Raw genomic sequence first — 24,947 nt, 5'->3', positions numbered from 1 at the left:
CTGGGCCCAGCTGCACACAATGAATTCCAGGCCAAAGCCCCCAGCAGCTGCAAGTTTTGTGTTCTAGCAAGACTAAAACATTGCAAATGTCTTTCCCGCTGCTCCTCTCCTTTCTCTGAGCTGGAAACTGCCCCCCGGCCTCTGCCTAACCACATTCCCAGGCCATATAAACACACCCACTCCTTGGTGTTGCAGCCTGAGTCCCAGGGGAAGGAGCAGCCGAGCATGCATTATGGGAAGAGTCACTGACATCTCCGAGGGAGCATGGGAGAAGGACACACTTATCTTGGATTCTGAGCGCGCCTGCCCCAATGCGGGCTTCCCAAGAACCTTAGTTCCACCAAACTCCGCTGGGTGCTCAGGGGACAATGGCTCCTATGCTCACCCTCAAAGAGGCAGTAGCAGATCTGCCCAGGGTTTCAACAGCTCTGTGAGATGTAAAGTGCCTTCCAGAGGCTGGAGGGGGCCAGGGCTAGTTTTCTCCTCTTCGGCTCAGTCCAGCTTCTGGGGGAACCAGGGACTCTCCGAGCGGGGAAGTACCAGGTCTGCTCCGAATGGGGACTGCTGATGTCACCCCCCCATCAAATCCCCATTAATAGAGGGTCTGGCCTGAGCCCTGAGGAGGGGAGGGATAGCTCAGTGGTTTGAGCATTGGCCTGCTAAACCCAGGATTGAACTCACAATCCTTGAGGGGGCCATTTGGGATCTGTGGCAAAAATTGGGGATTGGTCCTGCTTTGAGCAGGGGTTTGGACTGGATGACCTCCTGAGGTCCCTTCCAACCCTGATATTCTATGATTCTATGAAGGGAAAGTGCCCTCGATGCGGACACTCACCATCTACTTTCTCAAGTCACTCTTTCTGCTTTGGGGGAAGGTCCCAGGGGAGTTGGGGCCAGGCTTCCTGAGCCCTGCCCAGTCATGATTCAGACAAAGGCTAGGAGTAGAAATGGTGCCATGCGCGGATCGTCCCAGCCAGGAATGAGGACCAGGTCTGCCCCGACTATTACATCCCATCGGCTGCCTTGGATACTGCTGACCATGAGGTTTCACTGGGGACCATGAGGTTTCACTGGGGACCCAGAGGTTACTAATGGAGCGAGAGAAACGCCTCACCTCCCTGTTCTAACCATTAGACCCAGCTCCTCTTCCACCGCTGGAGACAGACCTCAGGCATCCCAGCACCCAGTTCCCAGGGCACTACTCACAAGGCTAGGCTTGCACTTGAGGGGCGGGCCAGGAAGGGAAGATTCACTAAGGCTGCATGTTCCCTGGAGCAAATGGCTCCAGAGTGGAGCTGACTCAGAGCCGGCAGCTGGGACAGGCACCTCCCAGAGACAAAGAGACACAGCCCTTCCACCAAGGGCTTATCGCCCAGCTGCCCCCTTGGACTACCAGCAGGTTTGAACCCAGGGCTGTGCAATGGCAGGGGGCATGTGGGGGGGCGGGGTGGGGGGAGCAATGCCGGACACACAGGGCTGTGCGATGGCAGGAGAGCATGGGAGGGGACGGTGCCAGACACACAGGGCTGTGCAATGGCAGGAGAGCATGTGGGGGGATGGGGGGGGGAGCAATGCCGCACACACACGGCTGTGAGATGGCAGGAGAGCGTGGCGAGAGGACGATGCCGGGCACACACGGCTGTGCGATGGCAGGAGAGCGGGGGTGGGGGCGTGCGATGGCAGGGGCGTGTGTGGGGGGAGAGGGGAGGGTGGACGATGCCAGACACACAGAGCCATGTGATAGCAGGGGAGCGTGAAGGGGGGGCCGATGCCGGGAACGCAGGGCCGTGCGATAGCAGTGGGCCATGCAGGGGGGAGACATTGGCACACAGGGCCATGTGACAGCAGGGGAGTGTGCGGGGCGTAAGGGGCAATGCTGGGAATGCAGAGGCATTCGATGGCAGGGGAGCATGCAGGGCGGGCGACGCCAGCATACAGGGGCCATGTGACAGAAGGGGAGTGTGCAGGGGGGCCGATGCCGGGAATGCAGGATTACCTGCGGATTGCACTTTTGCAAAAAACAGCAGGGGAGAACGACTTCTTCTGCAGCAAACATAGGATACGCTTCTGCTTCCCAGCTCCAACCTGCATGTCCCCCCTGGCCCCTCCTGCTCCCAGTAGAGCATCGAGGGCCAGGCTCCAGGCAGCTCTTGGCATGCGCTGTGCCGACTCTCCCGAGAAAGCTGCAGCCCGGCTACGGGCATCGAGCCTCTGGGACGCCGTCATCCCCAGACCTGAACACCCGCAGCGCATTGTCCCTCCCGAGGTCCTGCATAGGGCTGTCCTGCCCTCGCTGCCCTGCTCCCTCCCGCTTAGGGCCCTACCAAATTCATGGTCCATTTTGATTAATTTCACAGTCATGGGAATTTAAAAATCGTTAATTTCATTATATCAGTTATTTAAATCTGATATTTCTTGGTGTTGTAATGGTAGGGGTCCTGACCCAAAAAGGTCACAAGGCTATTGTGGGGGGAAGGGGGGGGCGTCGCGGTACTGCTACCCTTACTTCTGCCCTGCTGCTGGCAGTGGGGTGCTGCCTTCAGAGCTGGGTGCCCGGCCAACAGCCACCGCTCTCCGGCAGCCCGGCTCTGAGGGCAGTGCAGAAGTCAAGGTGGCAATATCGCAACCCCCCCTAAAATAACCTGGTGACCCCCCCCCGGCAACTCCCTTTTGGGTCAGGACCCCCAATTTGAGAAACACTGGTCTCCCCGTGAAATCTGTATAAAAGCACACAAAAGACCAGTTTTCACGGTCCGGGACACAGTTTTCATGGCCGTGAAGCTTCTGTTGCCCTGGTCCTGGAGCACGGCCCCCTTCCCAGAACGGCTCCCTCTCCACGTGCCCCCTCTCGCACCAACCATTCCCCCTCCACAGCAAGAGCCACACCCCTGCCCCTCCTGTGCTGCCCTGCTCAGGTCTCTCAGGTGCCCCGGAAGCGCCAGCTTTTTGGTGCAGGAGACGTGTCTCTCTGGGCAGATATGGTGCCCTAGTACACGGAACTGTACGCCTGCTGCAGGTGGCTGGATGAGCACTGTGCAGCTAATGGCTCCCCGACACCTAGAGTCACGCGGGACCCTGAGGCCAGCAGGAGACCCGAGGGAAAGGCCCAATCCCCGTTGCGGATGCAGGAAGGAAGCTCCAGAGAAGTTGCACCCCGCTGAGGCTGGCTGTACCCAGGGAGTTCATTCCCTGTGCCCAAGTGCAGCTCCCCCTAAACCCACATGTATCGCCCCAACCCCTGCCAGGGAAAGGCCAGGTTAGTCACTGACACTGGTCAGGGACATTTGTGCACCAGGATGCTAGAGTGGAGAGCTGGGTCTGGGACCCGCACAGGGCAAGGTGGGGGTGACGCAGAGTCAGGGAGCGCTGCAGCTGTGTCTGGGCCTGCCCCGTGGGAGGTGCTGCTTTCCTCCCACCTGCACTTCTGCCACACACACCCCATTCCCCGCTGACACGGGACGCGGGTGTGCGTATGGGGGTAGTGCCTGGCTTCTCACAGGCAGCGCAGGTGTCCCCAGCTGCATGCAGGGAGCACACCCTCTCTCCAGCAGCAGTTACCAGCCCCAGCCTTGACCCTTTTCCTGACTCCCTGCCCCACCCTCGTCGGGCTCCCGATAAGCATCTCTCCTCTGCATTGGCAGGAAATGATCACAGTCTTTGTTGTCAAGCGCAAGAGCCGTAGCATGGAGCTCCCCATGGGCCCCTGGCATTTCCCATTGCTCTCTCTGTACCCATTACAGCGCCACACTGGTGCTCTTGGCCTCTCTGCTGACCAGGAGGCCGCGGGGCACAGTGCAGCTCGGTGTGCTAGCCTGCTCTCCCCGCACGCTCCCCTCCTTCCCCACTGGCTTGTACCTGCTCGTTCGCAGCAGGCACCCAGGCTTGCGGCAAGCAGGTTTTGCCAGTTCTTGCAACACAATCCCCGCATGCCCCTGCACGAGGCTCATCTCGCTGGCCAGCTCCGGGGAGCAGCCGGGCTGGGGCTCGTCGCTTACCCAGGCCTTTCCGGAGGTCGTCACACTGACTGATGTGTGGGAATCTGAGGATCTCTTTCCATTTCTTACTCCTCCCTTTCCGCTTCCCTCCACCTCCTGCAAGGGACAGAGAAGGGGGCAGGGAAAGGAGAAATTAATCCGGAGACACTGACCATTGTCATTAGAGCCTGGACACCGAGGGGAGGAACAGCACTCATGGCATCAGGACAGTGATGCTTCACCCACCAGCCACGGGCCTCAACACATCCTTAACCCAGGCCTCACAACCCCCCTGGAGATATGGGGGAGAAGACTCCTCCCCAGGGGAAACTGAGGTGCAGAGAGGGGAAGGGGCTTGGCCCAGTTCTGAGCCTCACCTTGGCCCTGAACCCAGCTTCAGACACTGTGGGAGAAGGAGAGAGTGCACAGGTCATGCTCCTTCTCAGCAGTTTCTACAGGACTTCCCCCCCCACCCCCCCAGTTAGATCTGCAGGTTTCCCTCCCCACCTCCCCTGCCCCCCTTGCCCCCCGCCATTGCTGGAGCATCAGAATTTGGGAGGATGGGATCAGCTTTACTCCAAAAGGCCCCAGCTCACACCGGGCACCCAGGGCAAGGCGGGGGTGACGCACAATCAGGGAGCACATGGCCTCCTTTTCACGTTGCAGAACGGGGCTGATCCAAAGCCAAAGGGAAAGAGACTCCCCTTGACTTCTATGGGGCTTGGAGCAGGCCCTCGACGTGGAGAGGAGCTTCCTGCTCCCAAGCACAGGGGAGAGCCTGACGGGCCCCACAAAGAGCAGCTCCCAGGCCCCATGCCCGTCCACAGGAGGCGCCCATTCCTGTGCCTGGCCTGGCCACAGGGTGCTTCGCAAGCTGTTAACGGGTTATTCCCTGCCCCACACAGGCAGGCAGCTACTGTCACCCTGTGCTGCAGGTGGGGCAGATGAGGATTCAGCCCAAGAAGTCACAGCCCTGCTGTGGCTGGAAGGGAAAGGGCCACACTTCTGTGTGTTAACACATGAGCGGTTGCACTCCTGGCTCCCAGCCCTCTGCCTGGTCCACCTGCCTGACCCAAAGACACCAATCCTGCCGGGTCCAATTGTGCATGGTCCTGAGTACACCCAGGAGCTGCTGAGCATCGTGCGGAGCGCAGCACCTCTCCCAGGGGCTAGGCACCTTGCAGGATTCGGCAGGAAAGAGCCCCGGTTTCCAAGCACGCAGCAGCCACATGGTGCTGCTTCTGGCTGCAGATGCAGAGGAACCAAGTCCTCCAGCCTGCCGAGCTTCGCACAGCCTGGCCTCCCGCGATGGCCTGCGCTGCACCCTCAGCTCTGCTGCGTCTGAACGCACCAGCCAGCGACTGGCTTCCCCCGGCAGCCAGCGGCAGCACAGGAATACACACGTTTGGCTCTTCCCCATCCAGCAGCACTCAGATCACAGTGCAAACCGTACCCTGACTGCAGGTCCGGGAGCAGAGGAGCAGCCCCGCTTCCAGCTCTGACACAACCTGGGTTTTCTTCATAGGAGCTGAGCCTAGAAGCCAGAGAGGGTTTGCGCTTCCTCCAAGAACAATGCCCCGTCCTCCGTGCTAGCTTGCTAATAACCATCTGGTTTCCTTATCTCTTGGGCTGGTTTATTGTTCCACACGCCATTCCCTGCCCGGCCGGGACTTGCTGGCTGCTATCTGCCCTCATCTGCGTGCAGAGGATGCAGGCCTGACTCTGGAGGAATGAGCTCATGGCCTGGCATGCTTCCCCAGGGGACAGACAACATGCTCAGCCTCCCTGGCAGCTGCCTGTCCGCCACAAGCCATGTGTTCCTCGCCCCACTGGCATCCCCGCTCTGTCCCAGTTCTGCAGGTCAAGCAGGGGCTCTGGAGAAGAGTACCGGGACCCTGGGAGTGTATTCAGTGGGGAGGCGTGGTCTTTTTACTCTACGAATGTACAGCCCCTAGCACAGGGTCTCCCTGGTGCAAATAAATAGTAAGTCCTCAAGATCCAGAGCAGAGCTCTCAGCTTGCCAGGGAGGGAGACACAGAAGATCCAGGCAGGAAGGGTAAAGTGCTGCGAGATCCCTTCCTACAGTGTCAAGGCAGTGGCTTGTTGGGAATTCCTGGCATTTAAAACAACAGAAGGGGGGGAGGGGGAATGTGGGGGGACCGCAGGGAACGCTGCGGGATCACCCCACTGCAAACGCCCCAAGAGGGGAGAGACAGCCCTAAGAGATGTTCCCAGCCCGACGCAGCACCCACCACGCCTGGGCGGAGGGCACCCACATTCACCATGGGGCCCTCCTTGGCAGGGAGAAGTTTTCCAACAGCAGCATTTGGGATTTGCTCGTTATGGAGTTACTGGACGGCGTGCCATGGGCAGTGGCCCAGTCCCATCCTGTCACGGGTGCCTTTACGGTTCCCAAAGCTACGGCAATAGGATGGGCCTGCTGGCTATTCCCTCTCAGGAGGGCAGCCGAGCCCAGCCTTGCCCCGACCCCCAGGGAGAGCGAGCGAGGAGCAGCTGTTGGAGTTCCCTCCCTGCAGTGCTCCTTGCCGGACCCTGGCCTGAGACACCTGTCCCAGACAGAGCAGCCACCCGCAGAGCCGCACCTCCGAGACTCCAACGCTATCGCCCGGCAACTCCTGGGCCCAACTCCTGGCTGCAGACACAGAGCAACTACCTTGGAACTTGCCCTAGGAGCCTGAGAGCATCAGGGACTGGCAACCCGATCGGCATTGCATACCACTACCCAGAAAGGCACCAGGCCTTGCTCTCCCACTCTGCCCTGCAGGGTGCTGCACGGGGCTGGCACATCCGATGCGTAGAGCATGTGGCCTTTGGGAGGGGGTTGGCCTTTGTACAGGTACGGCATGGCCCTGCCCCACCAGCAGGCCTCGTCCTGCCCTCGACAGCCCCAAGGGGGATCAAACACCATGGCCCAGTCAGTCCTTGGCCTTGCCACTGAGTCTGCAAACCAGGGGAGGGTCAATGCCAGCTGTGACATCAACAGGAAGGACTAGACCAAGAACCCATCCCGCCATGCTCACTTCACACCTGGGCCCCACACAGCTGGGAGCTCTCAGCCAACCCCTGCCCTGCCCGCCCCAGGAGACCCCTGTAAGTTTTCCAGAAATTTTGCAAAAGATCTCCCGCCCCCACTCTGCTCACAAGCCAGTTCGTGGTTACAACTGCATGCAGAAACAAGGCAAATTCCTTGAAGTGGGGAAAGGGAATGAGCTTTGGGGAGCCTTTAGGATCACTGAAGGGTTTCTATGGACTCTTTCTTCCCATAGGCACGCACACATGCCCTACACTTATGAAGTAATCCCAGTGGGGATCTGACATCAGCATTCATTCCGGCTGCTCAGGGCTGGTTGTCAGCCAATAACAATCTCCACCGTTGACCAGCTGCCATCTAAAGGTCCAGTTACGTCAAGCTGAGCCAACAGGAAGCCAGGACCCCACTACAATGCTGCTTGACAGAATCCCGGGGTCTTGTCTGCAGACTCCTGGCCAAAGGCCCCAGAGGGCCCATGTTTCACCAAGTCCTCTCGGGAGTTGGTCCAGCAGAACTTCCTGCCGTAATTAATTCACTTCCTCATGCATGAATAGGCCAAACGTCAGAGAGCTGGAACTGGGCAGCGGCGCAGTCCCAGGCCTGGCAGTAAATACCACGCAGGAATTACACCAGCTTCTGCCGCTACGCTAATTCGCCTCCCTCCGTTCCCAGCCAACGGGGCTGTGCATGGTAGACACACTGTCTGGAAAAAGAGTCCGCATCTCTCTACTTTTATGTGGTTTCAGGAGCTGGGGAAAACAGTGGACACCTCAGCTTCTTTGTTAGCATTTGCAGTGTGCTGAAGAGTTCATCCTTGAGCCCTGGGATATTGAGGGAACTCATCTGTTTTCTACCAAAGAGGGAAATCCAAAGGAGCAAAGCTATCTGTGATGGGAAGTGCAGGGCAGCTGCTCGGGGCAGTATTATCTCACTCAGTTTTTAATGCAGAGTATCGGGACATTATTCACCTCGCGGACACGCACAGCAGCTTGGTTATAGCTGAGGTAAGCCAAGGGACAGCCAGGCAGCAAACCAGGGCAACAGGGATAGCTCAGAGTGCCAGAGGGGGACACTGGAGCAGGACTTTGCTGTGGCACCAAACAGGGACAGGAACAAAGTAGCTTTGCTGAACCAACCAAACCAGAACTAACAATAAATGCCCCCAGCCTTTCCTGGGCAGTCATCCGGCCCATTACTTCTAAAGCCTCTTTCTACAGCCTCCGGAAAAGTGATCCCAGCTGCTGCCTTGGAGCTGACCCCACGCCAGGGCAGCACACCACACTCTGCAACAGGTGGCTAGCAGCATGCAGGATACGAACGGCTTGCAGGAGTCCTGGTCCCATCCTGGGCACCGAGGGTTGGGAATGGAGAGGAGGGACAAGGCCCTACTTGCTGTCTGGAGACGCCCACTCACACTCTGCTTCTGGGATCGGCGGTTGGGTGCTGGCTGCCAGGACGATGGTCTCTAATTTGGAAGGGGCGAGGAGCCTGCAGGTGGCTTCTGCTGAGTGTTTAGCACTGGGGGTGGAGGTGTCAGCTGGAGACTGATTCCCAGGCAGCTGCGTTCCAAGGACAACTGTGAATAGCTGGGCTGGAACTCTCCCATGAGCAGGCGAAGCCGCTTTCAGATCAGTAACATCCTTGCTGGCTTGATCGAGGGCTTCCCTGAGGAGCCCTTCTGAGAGCGCCACATCAGCGTGCTCCAAGGAGTGGCATGATGCTGGGTGGGTCTCCTCCCTGCTGGAGCAGACATGCAGCCAGGCCAGCTGCCCGGTGGATTCCAGGCAGAGCATTCTGGCCCGGGGAGACGGGCTCTGCAAGTGCAGCTGGGAGCCTAGTGCCAGGGAAGAGACTTCACCCCTCAGTTCATGCTGTCGGCCAGCCACCCGGGGCACAGATTTCACTTGCAGCAGCAGGATGGCTGCATCTCCCCTCAGTCCTGCTTAAAAGGACAGCGTCACTCAGTACTTGGCCAGCCGCCTCCTTTCGGCAAAGAGGAGCTTCCCACGGGGACTTGCTGTTGGTACCAGCCTCCCCGGGGGAAGGCCTAGTAAGTCCTGAACATGGAGAGAGCACGACAGGGAACACGGCGGCTTTTTGCAGGAGCAGTCACATGCTCTGCCCCCAGCTGGTACAGGCAGCTGCCCCTCTGCAGTCCAAGGAGCTGGATCCTACACCCAGCCATCGGCTCTTTGAATTGCTGCCATGCTGTGCAAAGCCTTGGGGGGTTAGGGTTAGGGCACAGGACACAGTTAGCAATGGCCCTGTGCTAGCCTTTGCCAGCACCACCAGTTATTAGGCTGCTGCTAAAACTCAGATGGAGGAGGGTTCAGCTGTCCAGGCCACAGACCCAAGAAAGAGAGAAGTCACCATCTGCTTTACCCCTGCAAGGTTCTTAGAAACCTCCTTGGGGCCAGGGGGCTCCTCCTCCCTCTGCCCCTCTCTGCCTCCCTGCGGACATCTGGCTAAGGAGAAGACCGCGCTATGCTAGGCTAACTTGCTGCTTTCAGCCTGCTCCTTAGAGCCAAGGTCTCAGCCAGCTGGTGAGAGCTTCCCAGGGCCAGGGACCCCGTCGACCAGCGCTGGGACCCCAGCCCTGTCTGTCACGGACATGGGCGGCACCATGGATACCCTCCCTTCTGGGGCTTGACGAGACCCAGGGTGGAATTCCAAGGGCCTGCAAATGCCACTGCTCCAATGTTGCTGTGTACAGGACGGTTGCCGCGGCGAAGAGCAGCTGATTAGCTGTCAAGTGGTTGCATGGCAATTAGTGCTCCTTAATGTGGAATCCCTTGATCACGCAGTCCATGTGACCCAGCAACTGGCTTCCTGCTTTCCATATAGCACTAACCACTGGCCTCCAGAGCGCCTGAGGCCACAACGGATTTCCCCAGCAGCCCGGATGTCTGAACTCTGCTCAGCCAAGGTGGGGAGCCTGGGGGCCACACAGGTTTGCGTAACGCTGTGCAGCCAGGTGGGGACAGACCCAGAGGTGCAGCCCAGAGACGTGCCAGGCCCCACCTTACCAGCCGGGGTTTTCCAAAGCCCCAAGCACCCAGAACTTCCCTGGGAGCCAATGGGAGACATGCCTGCTCCTCACCTGGGCCCAGGCCGCTCCTCCATTGCCCTCAGCTAACAGCAAGCTACACCTCCCCACAATGCCACAGTGCCACTGATGGACCAAGCAGAGGAGAGATGCAGCATACCTGCCCGAAACTGAAGGGGAATTTTCCTGCCCAGCCCCTCCGCGGCTGGCATGCCGCCGCTGAAGAAGCTGTTTAATATGGATTACTAAAGTGACGAGGCCTTGGATAACCCGGGCCAACTGCCTACTTTCCCGCGTGGATTTATTTCTTTATCTTCTTTTATAGACTTCTGTGAGCTAATAATTCTCTAGCCAGGCCGCCTCAGAAATTCAAACTCAGCAGGAACGGGCCGGGGTTCCCCTCCAGACAAGACCATGCACTCTCTTATTCATTAGTATTATGGTTGCACCTAACAGCCCCAGCTGTGATCGGGGCCCCGTTGTGCTAGGTGCTCTGCAGACACATTATAAGAGAAGCAGAAGAAATTGGCTGGTAGTTTCAGGTTATTATAAGTCACTGGAAACACAGCAATGCAGGTGTGGTGCGTGCACCGAGATGTGTTACATCAGCAGGATTTTGCTCCGAACAGCTTTCTGGTGGTGTGTCAGCAGTCAAGAGGAAACCGGACATAGATAACACAAATAGAGCACGTTGTTTACTATACGACCGCGTGTCCAAAGAACAAAGAAGCTATTCCCATGACCAGGCCAGGCGAAGCAACATAGATGGCAAGGAGACTTAAGAACAGCAGGTACATGACAACCAAGCACAACCCTCCAGCACAACCTTAAGAAGAGCCTAGGAGCTAAACAAGAACTCTGTGCTGAGCAGCAGGAATCACATGGGGGACGAGGCAGTGCCCTTTGGCGGAAAGGGCATCAACTCCAAATACTCCCCCCTTACTCCTAACCCTTAAGGAGTTACAGGTCAATAACTCAAAGCACTGGCTGTTTGCTCCCAGTTTTTAGGCCAATGGGACCAAATTTTGTCCAGCCAAGAAGTCATGTTGGCAGCCCGAGGACCACCCTTAATTAGCACAAAGGAGCCCAATGCAAAAGTCACACCCTTCAATGCCACTTCCCAGCCGAAGCATTGCAAGCTGGGACTTGTAGGCTGCTCCACTGCATTATAGACCAGGGCAGGCACAGGCCAGTTTGCATAGCTCCATGGCCACCGTTTGCCTAGGAGGCGGCAGTTGAAAGGTGCTCGCTGCTAGAAGGAGCCTGGGACTCCTGGAGGCTGCTGGCAAACGCCATATGACAATAATCCAGGGAAGCAGGCTGCTGGTGCAATGAGGACTGAAGCCCCTTTCCCCTCCCTGGCTCACGAAGCCAGCAAACCCCACACTGTCACATCAGAGAGTGGGACAAATGCTCTTCCAGCTCCTATCCAAAGAGTGGCAGCGGCAGACACGGGCCTTTCAGACTCTGCTCCCTGGCACCAAAGGAAGACATAGAGCTGCTTGCTAGGAAGACTCCTCCAGCTAGTAAGAGAAAGAGCCTGGGCCTCGCGGGTCACGGATGCTGGCTTCTGATCTCCAGGCTAACCCCCAGGGGAGCCTGCCATGCTCAGAGCTGCACGGACGTGCCTGGGCCAGCCTTGTGTGCACAGTCTACACCTCCAGGATGGGATACCATGGGCTTTCTGGCGTGGCAGAGGGCTTGGGGGCTAGGCAGAACAGCTGCCAAGCAAACCCACTGCTGCTGCCTGCCCTAGCCAAGTGAGCAGGGTCCAAGGGCCCAGCAAAGCCACCCAAACACTGGGTCATTAGCACGGGGAGAGGGCCACTCCTTCCCCAACATGCCACGTCACTTCACCCCCTCAACCCAAGCAGGGATGATTCCCAGTGTCCCTAAATTCCCTGATGGAGGCAGCCCAGGGGGAAACCAGAACCCAGCAGCTTGTCCCATCCATCACGGAGCAGCTCCTAGAGCCAGAGGGCTGCCCCATCCCCAATCCTGAACTTCCCTGTTGCCAGGGGAGCCTCTGACGCCTTGTTCTGCCCTCGCTGACTCAGAAGAGCAATGGATCCCTGTCCTGCCAGAGGCCACGCTCCCCACCTGCCCCGCACCTGGCTCCCCACGAGGACTCTGCCTGTTCCACTGCACCCTGCAGATGTTCGGGTTCGCAGCGAGAAAGCCTGTGCTATTAGCTGAACTGGCTCTAAACACCACAGGCAACCCCCCCCTCTGGCGGTGACCCCTTGCTGGAATTTCTGCTGGGAATGGCTGAGCGTGGCTCAAAGTCCTGCACAGTGTTTGTTCCCTCACAAGCTCACCCTCCCCCCATATTCACGCTGTGCCCCCCCCCCCCCCCCGCACAAACGCAAGCGGCTGAGGGGGTGCCAAGCAGAACCAAGAGCCGGCAGGCACTGCTCAGGCAGCACGGACGCCCGCCTCAGTTTCCCTGCATTCTGTGGGGGCAGTTACCCACATCCCCGAGGGCTTGGGACCCCAGCCTCCTTGTCTGAAGCTGTGGCCAAAGCTGGGGTCCCAAGCTCTCGGGGACGTGGGTAACTGCCCCCAAAGAGTGCATGTGTGCAAACTCACACTTCAGCCTCGCGGCTTGAGAAGGTGGCCCTGACCCTCTGTTCCGCCAGACACTCTCACGCCAGGAGAGGTGTTAGAGGAAGAGGCCCAAGGGACATGGCCCTTCTCTGGCCCCCTTATGAACAGGAGCCGGCTCCCACTCCCCCATACAGCAGCAGCCCATTGCAAGGCGTGTCCCCAGGGCAGCTCTCCTGATCTCTCGTCTAGCACACAGCATGGGCATGGCTCGCATGCTGGCACGGAGCTCCCCAACTCCTAAGCCTGGGGATGCACAAAGCTGTGTGGTGTCCTGCGGGATCTCAGTCCAGTTCCTAATGTCAAGGGCACTGCATCTCACAGACAAGCCCATCGTGCTGATCTCGCATTGCTGCAGGCTCAGCAGAGACACCGAGGAGCCAACGGCCCATGGGGACACTCTCCGCCCCGGAGGGATCTCTGGCAGGGAGGTGTGGATGCAGCCTGTGGGACGGAGGCTCAGAGCAACCAGCCTGTCGCCACGCGCTCACACCTGTCCCTTAGCCCACCAGGACCCTTCCACTCCATAGGCAAGGTCTCCGCAGCTCCCCTCCTCCTCAGCTCCACCCCTTCTCCCCCTGCACAGCCTGGTAGCACTAGCTCTGTGTGCAGCCTCCCACTCAGCATGAATAATCCACAACTAGTTTAACATGCCGGATGGGGGGCTGCGAGGGGGGGAGCGTTCCGGCCCCAGGCCCCTGCAAGTTACTCACCAGAGCTTCCATTTCCTCCTTCCTCCCCTCCCAGCTCCCTCCTTCTGCAGCTAAGGGGCAGCCCTGGCAGGAGGCAGCGGCTCCCCACTCGCTGAGATAGATGAAAAGCAAAACTAACCGTCCCTCCTGGCCTTAGAGCGCAGGAAATCTGCACAGCAAGGATGGGGGGCGGGGTGCAGTCTCTAGTCCCTTCATCATCACGGGGCCACAGAGGCCGGAGATGGAGGAACCAGCCTCCTAGGTAACCACTTCGGCTCCAATACCTGTTGGCCCACGAGTCTGTTTCTTTACTGCACTTAGCTTTACCCAGCAGCTCTGGACGGAGGTGCTAAGTGGAGACCCCAACTCGCCTGGAGTCATGCGGGCTTCTAGCTCTGCCACTGCTCCTCAGTGAAGGCTCTCCATGGACTGAATTTTTCAGGGCCATGGGACACTGTGGATACGAATGGGATCACTGGTCCCAGGCCCAGGCTCCCTGCAGGCTTGGGTCACCTCAGATGGGGAGGCAGAGTGAATCACCCCCTGCAAGAGGGAACACAGGCAGGCCAGAACTCCAAATCTGAGCCACGACCAGGGCATGCCTACAGAAGGGAGACTTGGTGGGAGAGAACTAAGAACCCCCCACCACATTTATTAAAATCTCATTATATTGGGGCCCGGAACTATGATTTTTTAAACAGTCAGGGTGCCGATATTGAACCAATCTCTCTTTCAGCCTCGTACAGAAATTCAGAATTTTAGTCCCAGGGTAGGGCTGCACTAGAGCGGCTCAGCTGTAGCAACAACATTCCTCCATCCGCGGAAGGGGGGTTTCCATCTCCGCAGTTAATCCACCTCTCCCAGAGGCAGTAGCAAGGTGAATGGAAGACCTCATCCACTGACCGTGCTGTGCTGCACTGCGGCTTCGGTTGGCTTAACTACATCACACATGGTGCACACGTCTTCACAGCCCTGAGCAACGTAGCTAGGTCCATCTAATTTCTAAGTGCTGACCAGATCTAAAGCGGAGTGATTGCTCAGACAAGAGGTTTCCGATTCGGGCAATAATCAGGAGAGGAAAATGATCCCTAAAGCATTTGTGTCTGAAATTCATTAATGATGGGAAAGAGCTTGGACTTGAGACCCCTCACTGGTCTCTCTGCTGGCTTTAGCCAGCAGGATGGGAACAGCCCCAAGCTAATGGCAGAATCGGCCAGTAGCTAGTTTGACGTCCAGAGGTGGGCGCCCAGCACAGAGGCTGGGAGTGGAATTATTGTCAGTTCATAGCCTCTTGAGCTCCAAGTGGCTTTTATGGAGCAAGTCCCTGTTTTATTTCCTCTAGACCGCTCAGCAGCACCTGAGCAGGACTCAGTCTGAAGCAGAGAGACTCCAAAGTTTGGCAAGTCAAGAATAGCTCCCATCACACAGGGCAATATTAACAAGAAGCACCATGCCAGTGAATTCTGGCCTGTGGCTTTCAGCTCTGGTTATCTACCCCCTGGGTGCGGGGGGTGGCTTTTCTTTGATTCGAGACAGCAAAGAGCTTTGCATTTGCTGGTTCTTGGACAGATTTCTCCCTCTTTCACTCCACACAGGAACTGAAACCTCCAGGCAGTTCCTCCCGTACGTTTTAATCAAGCTCGATAACAATCTTATTAAGTGCTAGTCATACTTCATTTCTGTCGTCAGCACTAAGCCACGATAAGAATGTAGACGTCTGGAGTTATAATAAAATTACATTCTTCCATGTGTTTTAAATTGATTTTAAATGGAAAGGGTGGCAAGTGCTAGGCTTTGCCAAGATGTCGCTGTTTCCTCCTCTTTCCCTTCACTTTTATTCAAGTTTGAATTTTGCGTGGTTGTTGAAAGGTGCCAGGTTGACCTTCCTCTCTGGCCCGTTCAGCTCTCAGCCACCTCCATGGCCTTGTCGTTGCTGCTACAGAAGAGTGTTTTTACCAGCGATAGTGAAACGAGGCGAGGTCAGCGCTATCTCCTCACCTGGGGTGGGCCTCGCCTAGTTTGCTTCTCAGTAAAACCAAAGCGCCTTGTCTTCTCTGTGTTCCTACTTCGGGATAGTGTACACACTAGTTAGCTCCCCGATGTCAAAGACACTTTTTTTTTTTTTTTATAGCAGGAAAGACATGGCCTCAGACCGAGGCCCCACTTAGCGCTACTAGCAAACGGATGGACACTCCTCACATTTTCACCAGGGGTCCACCGAGCAGCTTATCAGCTACTTAAAAACCAAACACCCCACGTGCAATCTCTTGGCCACTGCTGCTTCAAACCGCCAGCCAGAGGGGATAGTCTCATCCTCTCCTCTTACCAAGAGGACGTTTTGATAGAGCTGGGCAGTGACCCAGGCTGGCTGTGCGAGAGGCAGTGGCAAACCAAGATAATGGAGAACCTTCCATTTTTAAACTTTATAAAGGAAAACCCAGAAATTTGGCAAGAACATAAATAATATGAAGTAACATCAAATGCTCATTTAGGAGAATAATAAACTGTAAAATTACCATCACAATAAGAGAAATGTGTCAACGACAGGCTGTGTCACGGCCACGAGGGAATGAACCCCTCTTCTCTCCGGCTGCAAAGTCTAGCTTCATCCCTGCTATGCAGCAGGGATGCTCCTTCCCTTCGCTGCTGCATTGGCCACCCCTCTTTCCAAGAAGCCCACCCATGAATGACAGCTCCTCGCCTGGAGCACCACCCCCGTACTCCAGGTGCCCAGACAGCACCCCCAGCCCCCATGTCCCAAAGGTCAACCTCACCAGCTGTACGCTCTGTGTCCTGCGCAGCCGGGCTCCCTTCACGGTCCAGCTCCCTCAGCAAATCCTCTCTTCACCACAGCGCCAACTCTTTCCGCCTTCTTCTTCACTAACCCCCTTCCAACTGCTCCCTTCGGGCGGATCCTGAGGCCCCTGCCCAGCTCCCGCTGGCCTCTCTCCCCGCAGAACCACAGTTGCAGGGCCCTACCGTTCTCTCTCTAGGTGGAAACTGCTGCAGGTGCTAGGGTCAGGGCCACTACACTGGACCAAAACAAGACTCAGTTCAAGAGCGTCTGATCACTGGGGCCAGCAAGGGTCACACCGAAGCAGCCTGGAGATCAGGGCCCTGTTTTGCTGGGCCCTGCGTAGTCAGAGACAGTCCCTGGCCCAAAGAGCTCACAACCTAAACAGACAGGGCAGACACAGGCTGGGGGAGGGTTATTACTACCACCTATTACAGATGGGAACGAGGCACAGAGACATTAAGTGACTTGCCCAACATCAAACAGGGTGTCTGTGGCAGAGGCAGAGCTTGAGCCGAGTTCTCCTAAGCCCCAGCCCAGTGTGTTGGCCACCCGGCCATCCTCTCACCTTGGAAGCAAGCGGAGGGGCAGTCCCTCTGCTTGATTCCAATACAAAGGCACAGAAGCGAGTCACTGAGAGAGGACTGGAAAGTTTGTCTAAGAGCGAGACACCATCCCCCCCGACCAGCTATGGAGGAGGGGCAGTGCAGGGGAGCAAGTACCCCACTCAGCTAGAGATGGGGGACCATGGGGACCCTGGAAAGCTGCTAGGGAGCCCCTTGAGGGAGTCCCCTCCAGCTTCAGTCCCATGCTATAGAAGGCTGCATTTCCCTGGTAAGCAAAGCAGTGGGGCATGGGAAGCAATGACATCTCTCTCCCCCCTCCTGAACAGAGGGGCCAGGCAGCTCGGTTACACCTGCAAAGCACTAGGAAATGCTTGGACAAGGCACTCCGGGCCATCACAAAGCAGAATGGAGCTTGCTGCTGCCTTGCCAAAAGTTAAAAGCAGCCTCCCCATCCCCCTGCACTGCTCATTCCAGTTCTCTCGAAATATTTACATAAGCATTAGCAAATGGATGTAAGCCAATAACCCCCCCTCTTGCTTTAACCCTGGCATTTCTTCCCGCACTCTACTCCTGCTCACCTCTCTGGGTAGGAGTGAGCAGAGGCACCTTTCTCAGAGACACGCGCTGGCTGCTGGGCAGGAATCACTGAGTGAAACTCTCTGGCTCGTGCGCTGCAGGAGGGCAGCCGGGACGATCCCAACACTCCCTTCTGGCCTTAGAGCCTACGCAGTGTAAACACATGCATCCCTCTTCCCAAGTGACCGGTCTCAGCACTTCACAGGTCCCTCGCACGCTGAGCCTGAAAACTCAACCCCCTGGAACCTTTGAGGGGAGCACAGAGCCGCTCTCTGCCACTGCCGGCCAGCGAGGAGCCCCTTGCCCGGCCCAGCCCCATTGCAGGAGAACCCGCACTCAGCCACACAGAGGGGGCTGTTCGAGGAAAATATTTGGAAGCCGATTTCTGGATGTAAAACACACGGCAATGGGGAATGCATGCCAGTCCCTCCCTGAGGTCTGACACCCCCAACTCCAGGCCCAGCCCAGGTCGCACCCCAAACTCCAGGGTCGCCTGAAAAGGCAGGGAACCTGACGCAAGCCAGGCTGGGGAGGGCAAGCAAACCAAATCCAGACACACCGCAGAGCGCCTGTGCTCCCAGCCCACCCTGCAGCACCCAGGGGCTCTGTCTGGGCACCCCGTATTTCACTGCCTGAGGGCCGGCTCTCCATGGCTCAGCCCGCACACGTGGGTCATCCATGCCCCATGCGTGGCAGGCTGGGCTAGTGAGGACAGTGCCGGCCGGTAACCCGTATCAGCTGGAAGGCAGCCAGGGTTCTTGCTGGGTCCTTTGGCCCGTGGAAGGGAAACATGGTCAACTCAGCTTGACGTGCCAGCATACAATCACAGGTTGTTAACCCATCCCTACCTGCAGCAATCAGAGTGACGCCCAGATGGGGTCATGCGCCCTGCCTTCTCTAAACACACGCCTCCTGGAAATACAGCTCCACTCCCAGAGCACTCGCCTGCCCTGAATCACAGCCTGCGGAAACCGGTAGTCACGTACCCAAGGTGACCCCTTTCACTTACCCCCAGCTCAGACATGAGGGGCAAACTAACGCTTCGGAGGGAGGGGCTCAAGGAATTGACTGGGCCAGCACACCCCAGTCAGATCCAGCAGGCAGGTCTGCTCAGCTCCTGGGCCAGCAGCTCCATAAGCCAGGATAAGGCCTCTCGTGTTGTCAGCCCCAGAGGTGGCTCCGTGCTCCCGGATACCAACCGCGGGAGAGCCAGGGTGGGTCAGGCCCGGGAGAGCCCGCCCTGCACAGCATGGCTAATGTGCTGTGGTCATGGCAAATGGACACTGAGCCAGGGCACCAAGCCACGTCTCCCCCACTCCCCAACAAATACCCCACCCCCACAGCACCAGCCTGCATCCCCCCTCCGTGCACATGCCCCACAGCACCCGGCCAAGTCCCCCACCCAGATGAGCCCACACGCAAGCCATGGCATCAGGCAGAGACGCCCTCCCCCCAACGTGCTCTCCTCCCCCCCCACACACACACATGGCCCCGAGCACCAGTCCCATCATGGTACTGGTCTAGATCCCACCCATGCGCCAGTCACTGGGACAGCCTTCACCAAACCCCTTGGCATCAGACCCCCCACCCAACCTACACTCTGGCACCCGGCCTTGTGCCTGCAGCCCCGGAGCAGACCCTCCTGACCCACACGGAGCGGGTTCTGTGCCACGGCTGGCCCCCCGACTGGCAGACACTGCACTATGCTCCTGTGCATTATTTTTAGCACCTGCGGGCGCGGTGTGTGTTTACAAACAGAAATGCACTATCACCTACCGAACACAGCGCTGGCCTCGATAGGCCACGCGCCAAGCCGGCCGGGACACAGTCAGAGGGTGGCAGAGTTTGGGGACTGGGTTGAATTGCGTTCCAGAGTCCTTCAAGCAATGATCTCACACTTTCCATTCGTCCCAACCGCCTTCCAGATCGCAGCGAGATCTCCCCACCCACCCCGATTTCCACATCTGCCCTCACCATGTCTCTCCCCCAACTCAGCGCTCCCAGGGGAGAAAGACTCACTCGCTCTTTCATTCAGGCTGCTCCGCATCTGCACTGGGCCCGTGTCCCGCTGCAGAGCGAGAACCCCCCATGCGTGTGCATGAGAGAAGGCAGCGAAGTTTAGGGAGTGCAGGCCACAAAGCCACATTACTCATCGTCTCCCACCCCGGCCCCTAGCTGTTAGCCCGAGGGAAGCCAACATCTCCTTAGAAGGCCTGTGCTGGAAGGGGGACTCCGGGATACAGCAGCAAGAGCTAGAAGAAGGAATCAACCCGCACCCTGGCCACAGCCTGTGCCTGAACAGCTCTGACAAGCTTCTCAAGTGAGTCAACCCTCCAGCCGGCAGAGTCTGTAACCCATTAACAAGTCCATGTTGGCTAATTGGCTTGCCACAGAACAGGACAAGCCCAGTCACTTTCTCACACGTTTCCCTACGCTGCCCTGCGTCAGCCGAGATCCCTGTTCTCCTCTCCCGAGGAGGACACCCTCAGAGCACCCAGCATGCGGACAGCAACCAGGTTCAGGGCTGCCTGACACGCTCCCGACACAGATAGCTGGGAACCTCGCCCCCCGGCCGCTGGCCAGATGTGTCCTGCTCGGGAGCCCAACGAGAGCAGGGTCTCTGGCGAGATTCCCAACATGCAGCCTGGCTTAAATCAGGTCAGAAGTCCTAGGGCAGCCCTCCTGTGGGTCCCAGCCGAGCCAGCACACTGGGTGGTGCAGACAAAGAGCCCAGGGCGATGAGCAGAACCTCCCCAGGCCAAATTATGTGACCTGAACCAGGCCTACTAAAATGCATGCCTACTCCTGGAGTATCTCCCCTGCTGCTGGCCACATCCCCCACGCAGAACTGCAGAGCCAAGGGGGGTCACGCATGGGGACTGTTTGTGTCTCAATGTAGGTACAACAGGCCCAGCCACTATGGTGGGTGCCGTACAAGAGACTGTAGTAAATCAGTCCACCCCAGCGTGGCTCCCAAATCCTTCTGGAGCCCTCCTTAAACACGTGAGCCCCTATGACGCTCCGGCAGAGCGTCATGCCCCATGCCCAGCCCTCCTCGTAACCCCCCAGTGCAGCTCCCTCATGCACAGCCTCTTGCAAGGCAGCTGAATACGCCTGTATTTGGGGTTTCCACCAGCTCCGCTACAAAGCCCAGACACGGCCCAAAGGGAGAATCTATCCAGCCTAGCCAGAGCGAGCTCCTGGGGCACCGCAGGTGCTGCCTGGCACGACCAGCCTATCACATATCTCACAATATTTCCGGTTTCTCTTGAAGCCCCTGCTCCCAGAGTCATGGGAGGAGGCCAGAATCTCAGCTGTCACTGAGGCATGCGAGTTTCCCACCCTCCTGGTTGTAAAAACCCACAAATCTGGAGCACCCGGGTTGGCAAAGCAGACTGCTTTCCCTCCGGCACGCTGGGGACCTGCGGCGCCCAGGCTTGACTATGCTGGGGGGCAGCAAAGGTGGTCAGGCCCAGCTGCAGCACTGTCGTTTGGGGGCGGGGTGAAGCTTTGATTAAAAGCGTTGGAGAGAGAACTACAATCCTCGGAGGAAGGGGCCTCGCTGTGCTGCCTACGGGCGGTAGGTGGAATTTGGAGCGATGCTCTAATATCAGACAGACTGGAGAGATGGGGAGTAGGGGAGTAGATTCATGCCAATCTCTGGACAGGTCACTAGCACAGCTAAATACAGTTACAGAGGAGCCCAGGTTTCACTTGGCCATAGAGAAACTGCCGAGGGCTCACTCCCCTCACCCCAGGTAATACAACAGATCGGAAACAGACACGGGAATTGAACCCAGGAGTCCTGATCCACAAGGTTGTTCTCCATCTTCTGGGTAGGAACATAACCACACGTTTCTCTGGCACCTTCAAACCCCAGCGCACTTTATCGGCTGCCTGGCAGTGGAGAGGGCTACATGCAGCTGCCTCTCTCCGCTTCCCCGGGGGCACTGGACTGCAGCAGACACCCCAAAGCTAGAGGCTCCCGCACTACCAGAGCACCACAGCGGGAGAGCAGGAGCTGGGTTTGCACTGGCCCTTTAATCCCTAATCTAGAGCAAATCCTGGGACGCTTGCCATTCCCCGGCCTGGGATCTCCCTGGACACTTTTACAGCCCTTATCGCTGTAGTCACTGAGTATCTCACACTCATTCCCGCAGCTGAGGCTCCCAGCCCCGGGAGGCAGGGAAGGGTTATCATCCCTTTTCCAGATAAGGAGCTGAGTCACAGGAGAGATTAAGGGTCACACAGCAGAGCCGGAAATAGAACCCCGCTGTCTGTCAAGTGCAATAACCACTAGCCCATCCTGCCTATCCCTTGGCCACAGGGCATGAGGGGCCAGGAGACAGAGTTCAGCCTCAGGGTCTGCCCTGGTTTTCCTTGCCTTAAAAAGGAATTGCATTCCCCGACCCACACCCACCCTAGCTACATGTAGCCAGGAGACATAGAGCGGCCTGAGCTTCAGCTTGGTTTCATTTTGGGGCAGGCAGCGGGAGACTAGAGCAGAGAGATGGCCAGACACGCTGGGGCTTTCCCCACTGCTCAGGCTGGCCGCCCCCCTGCAGCTGCTTTCGTGGGGCCACCCATTAGGTTTGTGCCACTGTTGTCCAGTTTCTAAAGCATTCATTAGTTTGTAGCTCAATTCGGGCTTACAGCAGCCCCGTGCTTTGGAACGGGTCTGTCCCCTGTGAGGCTCCACGTGGAATTGAGCAAGCCTGAGAGAAAGCCAGGGACGCACTGAGCCCCAGAATCAGAGCCAAGGGCTGGCAACCTGCAGCCCCGACATCTACCCTGCCTCTGACAGAACCGCTCGTGCTGCTTCTTCTCCATCCGAGAGGGGAACGTCTCGGCATGGCATCTCCCCTCCAAACAGGGAGCTGGATCGAGTATGGGCCGGACTCTTTGTTCCCTGCCCATGAAGGGCAGGTGCATCTGCCCGGGGAAGGACATCAACTGTCCCTCCTCAGAGATTCCTTCCCCCAGAACCTTTGCCCAGTCACTGTGCGCGGCTAGCAGCAGACCGAGCCCTTAGACAACATCACACTGTGCATGTGCCATTTCCTGTCCTAGGGCAGAGGAGGGCCAGTGCCCCAGGGGAAAGGGCTTGTAATCTCGGACACTGAAAGGCCGTGCATTCATTCAGGACTGAAAAAAGCAAAAACACTGCACCCTTAGCCTGTGGAATTAATTGCCACAAGACACTGAAGCCAAGAGCTCAGTAGGATTAGAGAGAGAGAGAGAGAGTTGGACACTGACATAGCGGGTCTGGCTATGGAACAATCTTCGAGAAGAGATCAGGTGAAGCCAGAGTCTAAACATCTTTAGGAAATATTGCAAGGCCTTCCTCTCGAGAAAACCTTTCCCGCATAACAATAATACTTAGCTCTTATATAGCTTTCCATCAGTACAGCAAAACATGCTTCACAATCTTTTGTGTATTTATCCTCACAACCCCCTGAGTTAGAGACGTGCAGGTGGGGAAACTGAGGCCCGAAGACTTGCCCAGGATCACCCAATAGGCCAGTGCAAAGCTGGAATGGAACCCAGGGCTCCTCACACAGAGGCCAGATCCCTACAGCCTGTACCACACCGTCTCTTCTTTTTGCAAATTCCCCTCCCCTCTATGTGGCCCATCTGACACCAGTTATGCCCGGAGGGTCTGGAGCAACCACCAAGTGCCAGGAGGGCTCCAGAGAGGGCTGCCTCTGCTGGTAGGATCTACTCAGGGCAGCGAAGCACAAGGCTGGGGAAATGGGGGGAGGAGGGATCAGCCATTAAGGCCCAAGGAGAACTGCAGCCAGGAGATATACATCTTGGTGGAAACATCTAAGCTAGGATGGAAGAGAGAGACCCATTTCCCTGCATGCTAGCAGCTGGCTCAGCTCCTCTGTGCTCTGTAAACACTCCCAGGCACGCGAGAGCCCTCCGCTAGCTAGTACGCACCTCGCAGGCACAAACAAAACGCAGCCCAGAAGGCAATGATGGGACCTACCGGGGGGAAAAAAGGTGGGGCTGGGGGAGGGAGCCAGCCCCACACGTAAATAAATGTTCCTTACATGAAGTTTTATTTCTTTCCTGTTAGGGGAAGGACGTGGTTATGACAGAATCTTGGAGGAGGAGGGCAGAGTAATGGCCCAGAGGAAATTATGCACATTCAGAGCTTGGAATTAGCTTTCCCAGCCAAGACTAAGTCCAGCTGTGCCAAGGCAATACCCCCGGGGCCAAGGAAGCCGGAGCTGTGCCACTCTGTATCCCAGTACCACTCTGTGCGCAAGACCAGGGGGGGGAAGATCATTTGGGTCCCACCAGAGGGAGTCTGATGCCCAGGGTGCAGTGGGAAAGAAAGGTCCTGTCCGCAGTAAGAGGGGGCTGCAGATAAGCCGAGCCCTCCCAGCGCAGGTCTGCAGGTGGCTAGGGAAGGTCTGTTCTCAGCCACGGGGAAGCCTGTCATCAGTCACAGTCTGGTGAGAGCTGGGTAGCAGCACGGAGCACATTCGCTTCAGCCGCTGCAAACCCGGTGAGTGACTTCGCTGCTTTGACATCATACGCTGCAGGCGAGCCGTGTGCTCTGCTAGAGCGGTTAGCGCCTGGCATTTTCCTTTAGGCTGTTCTGAGGCTAGGTTGCTGCTTTACCTGGGCAGGTGCGGCGGTTCCCAGCCGCAGAGGGCTGCTCAGTCTGACACGCGTCACCTGAAGCAGCTGCCCACAAAGGCTCCCCTTCACTAGAAACCGCTATAGCACTTGGCTGAAGCCGGCTCCGGAGGGCTGGAGAAAGCGTTCCTCTAGCCACCCCAGGCAGGGGGAGGGAGGAATCCCCACACGGCACGTGCGAATCCGCCACACAATGCTGCTCGCACGCCAGGCCGGGTGTTACCACGAGCACTGCCAAAGCTTCTGCGCAGAGGGGTCGCTTGTGCATGCATGCCTGCTGGCCGAGCGGCGTCCTGCCGTTTGTCAGGAACCCCACGCTAAGAGCTCACTGAGGGCGCTGGTTAAACAGAGGTGCGAGTTCAGCCAGCTTTCCTTCGCTCGCCCCATTGGCCTGTCTGTGCTGCAGCCTGGTATCACCCCCCACTCGTTGTGACTCCCTGCCACAGCGGCAGCTGCTGTGCAACTGGCCCGCAGAGGTGACTTCAGGACATTGTCCTCCATTGCGAGCTCCCAGCCGCCCACCAGGAGCCTGCAAGGGCCTGGGTGACTGGCGTGCATTACCCAGCTCTGAGCGCATGCGGTCTGCTCTCAGAAAGGACACTGCGGAGCGCGCCTGGCCGGCCTCACAACCAGCAGCGTAAAATAGAGAGGAGGACCCCACGTGACTCTGCGTGCCCCGCAGCACGTGCCCTCGCGCGGCGCACTGCCCCAGCCGCGTGTCTCCAGAGGGCAGCGGGCGTCACTTTGTTGTTCCGCCAGCTAAAAATCAAAAGAGGCCCCGTCTGTTCTGCACGGACATTAAAGGTACCACAAAAAACCAGTATTGTGGGAGCATCAGTAGCCCCAGCCAGGATCAGGGGCCCGCTGCACTAGGCGCTGCACAAACACAAACAGGAGACGGTTCCTGCCTCCAGCAAGAAAGCTGGGGAGGGGGGCGTCTGGGTGCAGATGTAATGCCTCCTTGGGCACGCACACTCAGAGCTAGCTGCATT

At 57.7% G+C, this 24,947-nt stretch overlaps 1 protein-coding gene across 1 annotated transcript in view; it reads right to left on the bottom strand.

Moving 5' to 3' along the window:
• The window catches only part of LOC144257685 (G protein-coupled receptor kinase 5-like), a 64,865-nt gene that overhangs the window by 21,325 nt on the left and 18,593 nt on the right, over window positions 1-24,947 (bottom strand). Inside the window, exon 2 of the mRNA XM_077805757.1 lies at window positions 3,996-4,091. Within this exon, the coding sequence (XP_077661883.1) occupies window positions 3,996-4,091 (96 nt within the window). The remainder of the gene's footprint in view (window positions 1-3,995; window positions 4,092-24,947) is intronic.

This window comes from Eretmochelys imbricata, chromosome 26 (assembly GCF_965152235.1).
Source record: "Eretmochelys imbricata isolate rEreImb1 chromosome 26, rEreImb1.hap1, whole genome shotgun sequence".
Classification (NCBI taxonomy): Eukaryota; Metazoa; Chordata; order Testudines; family Cheloniidae; genus Eretmochelys; species Eretmochelys imbricata.
The sequence above is the reverse complement of the archived record's forward strand: the minus strand, read 5'-3'. Positions and strand labels throughout refer to the sequence as shown.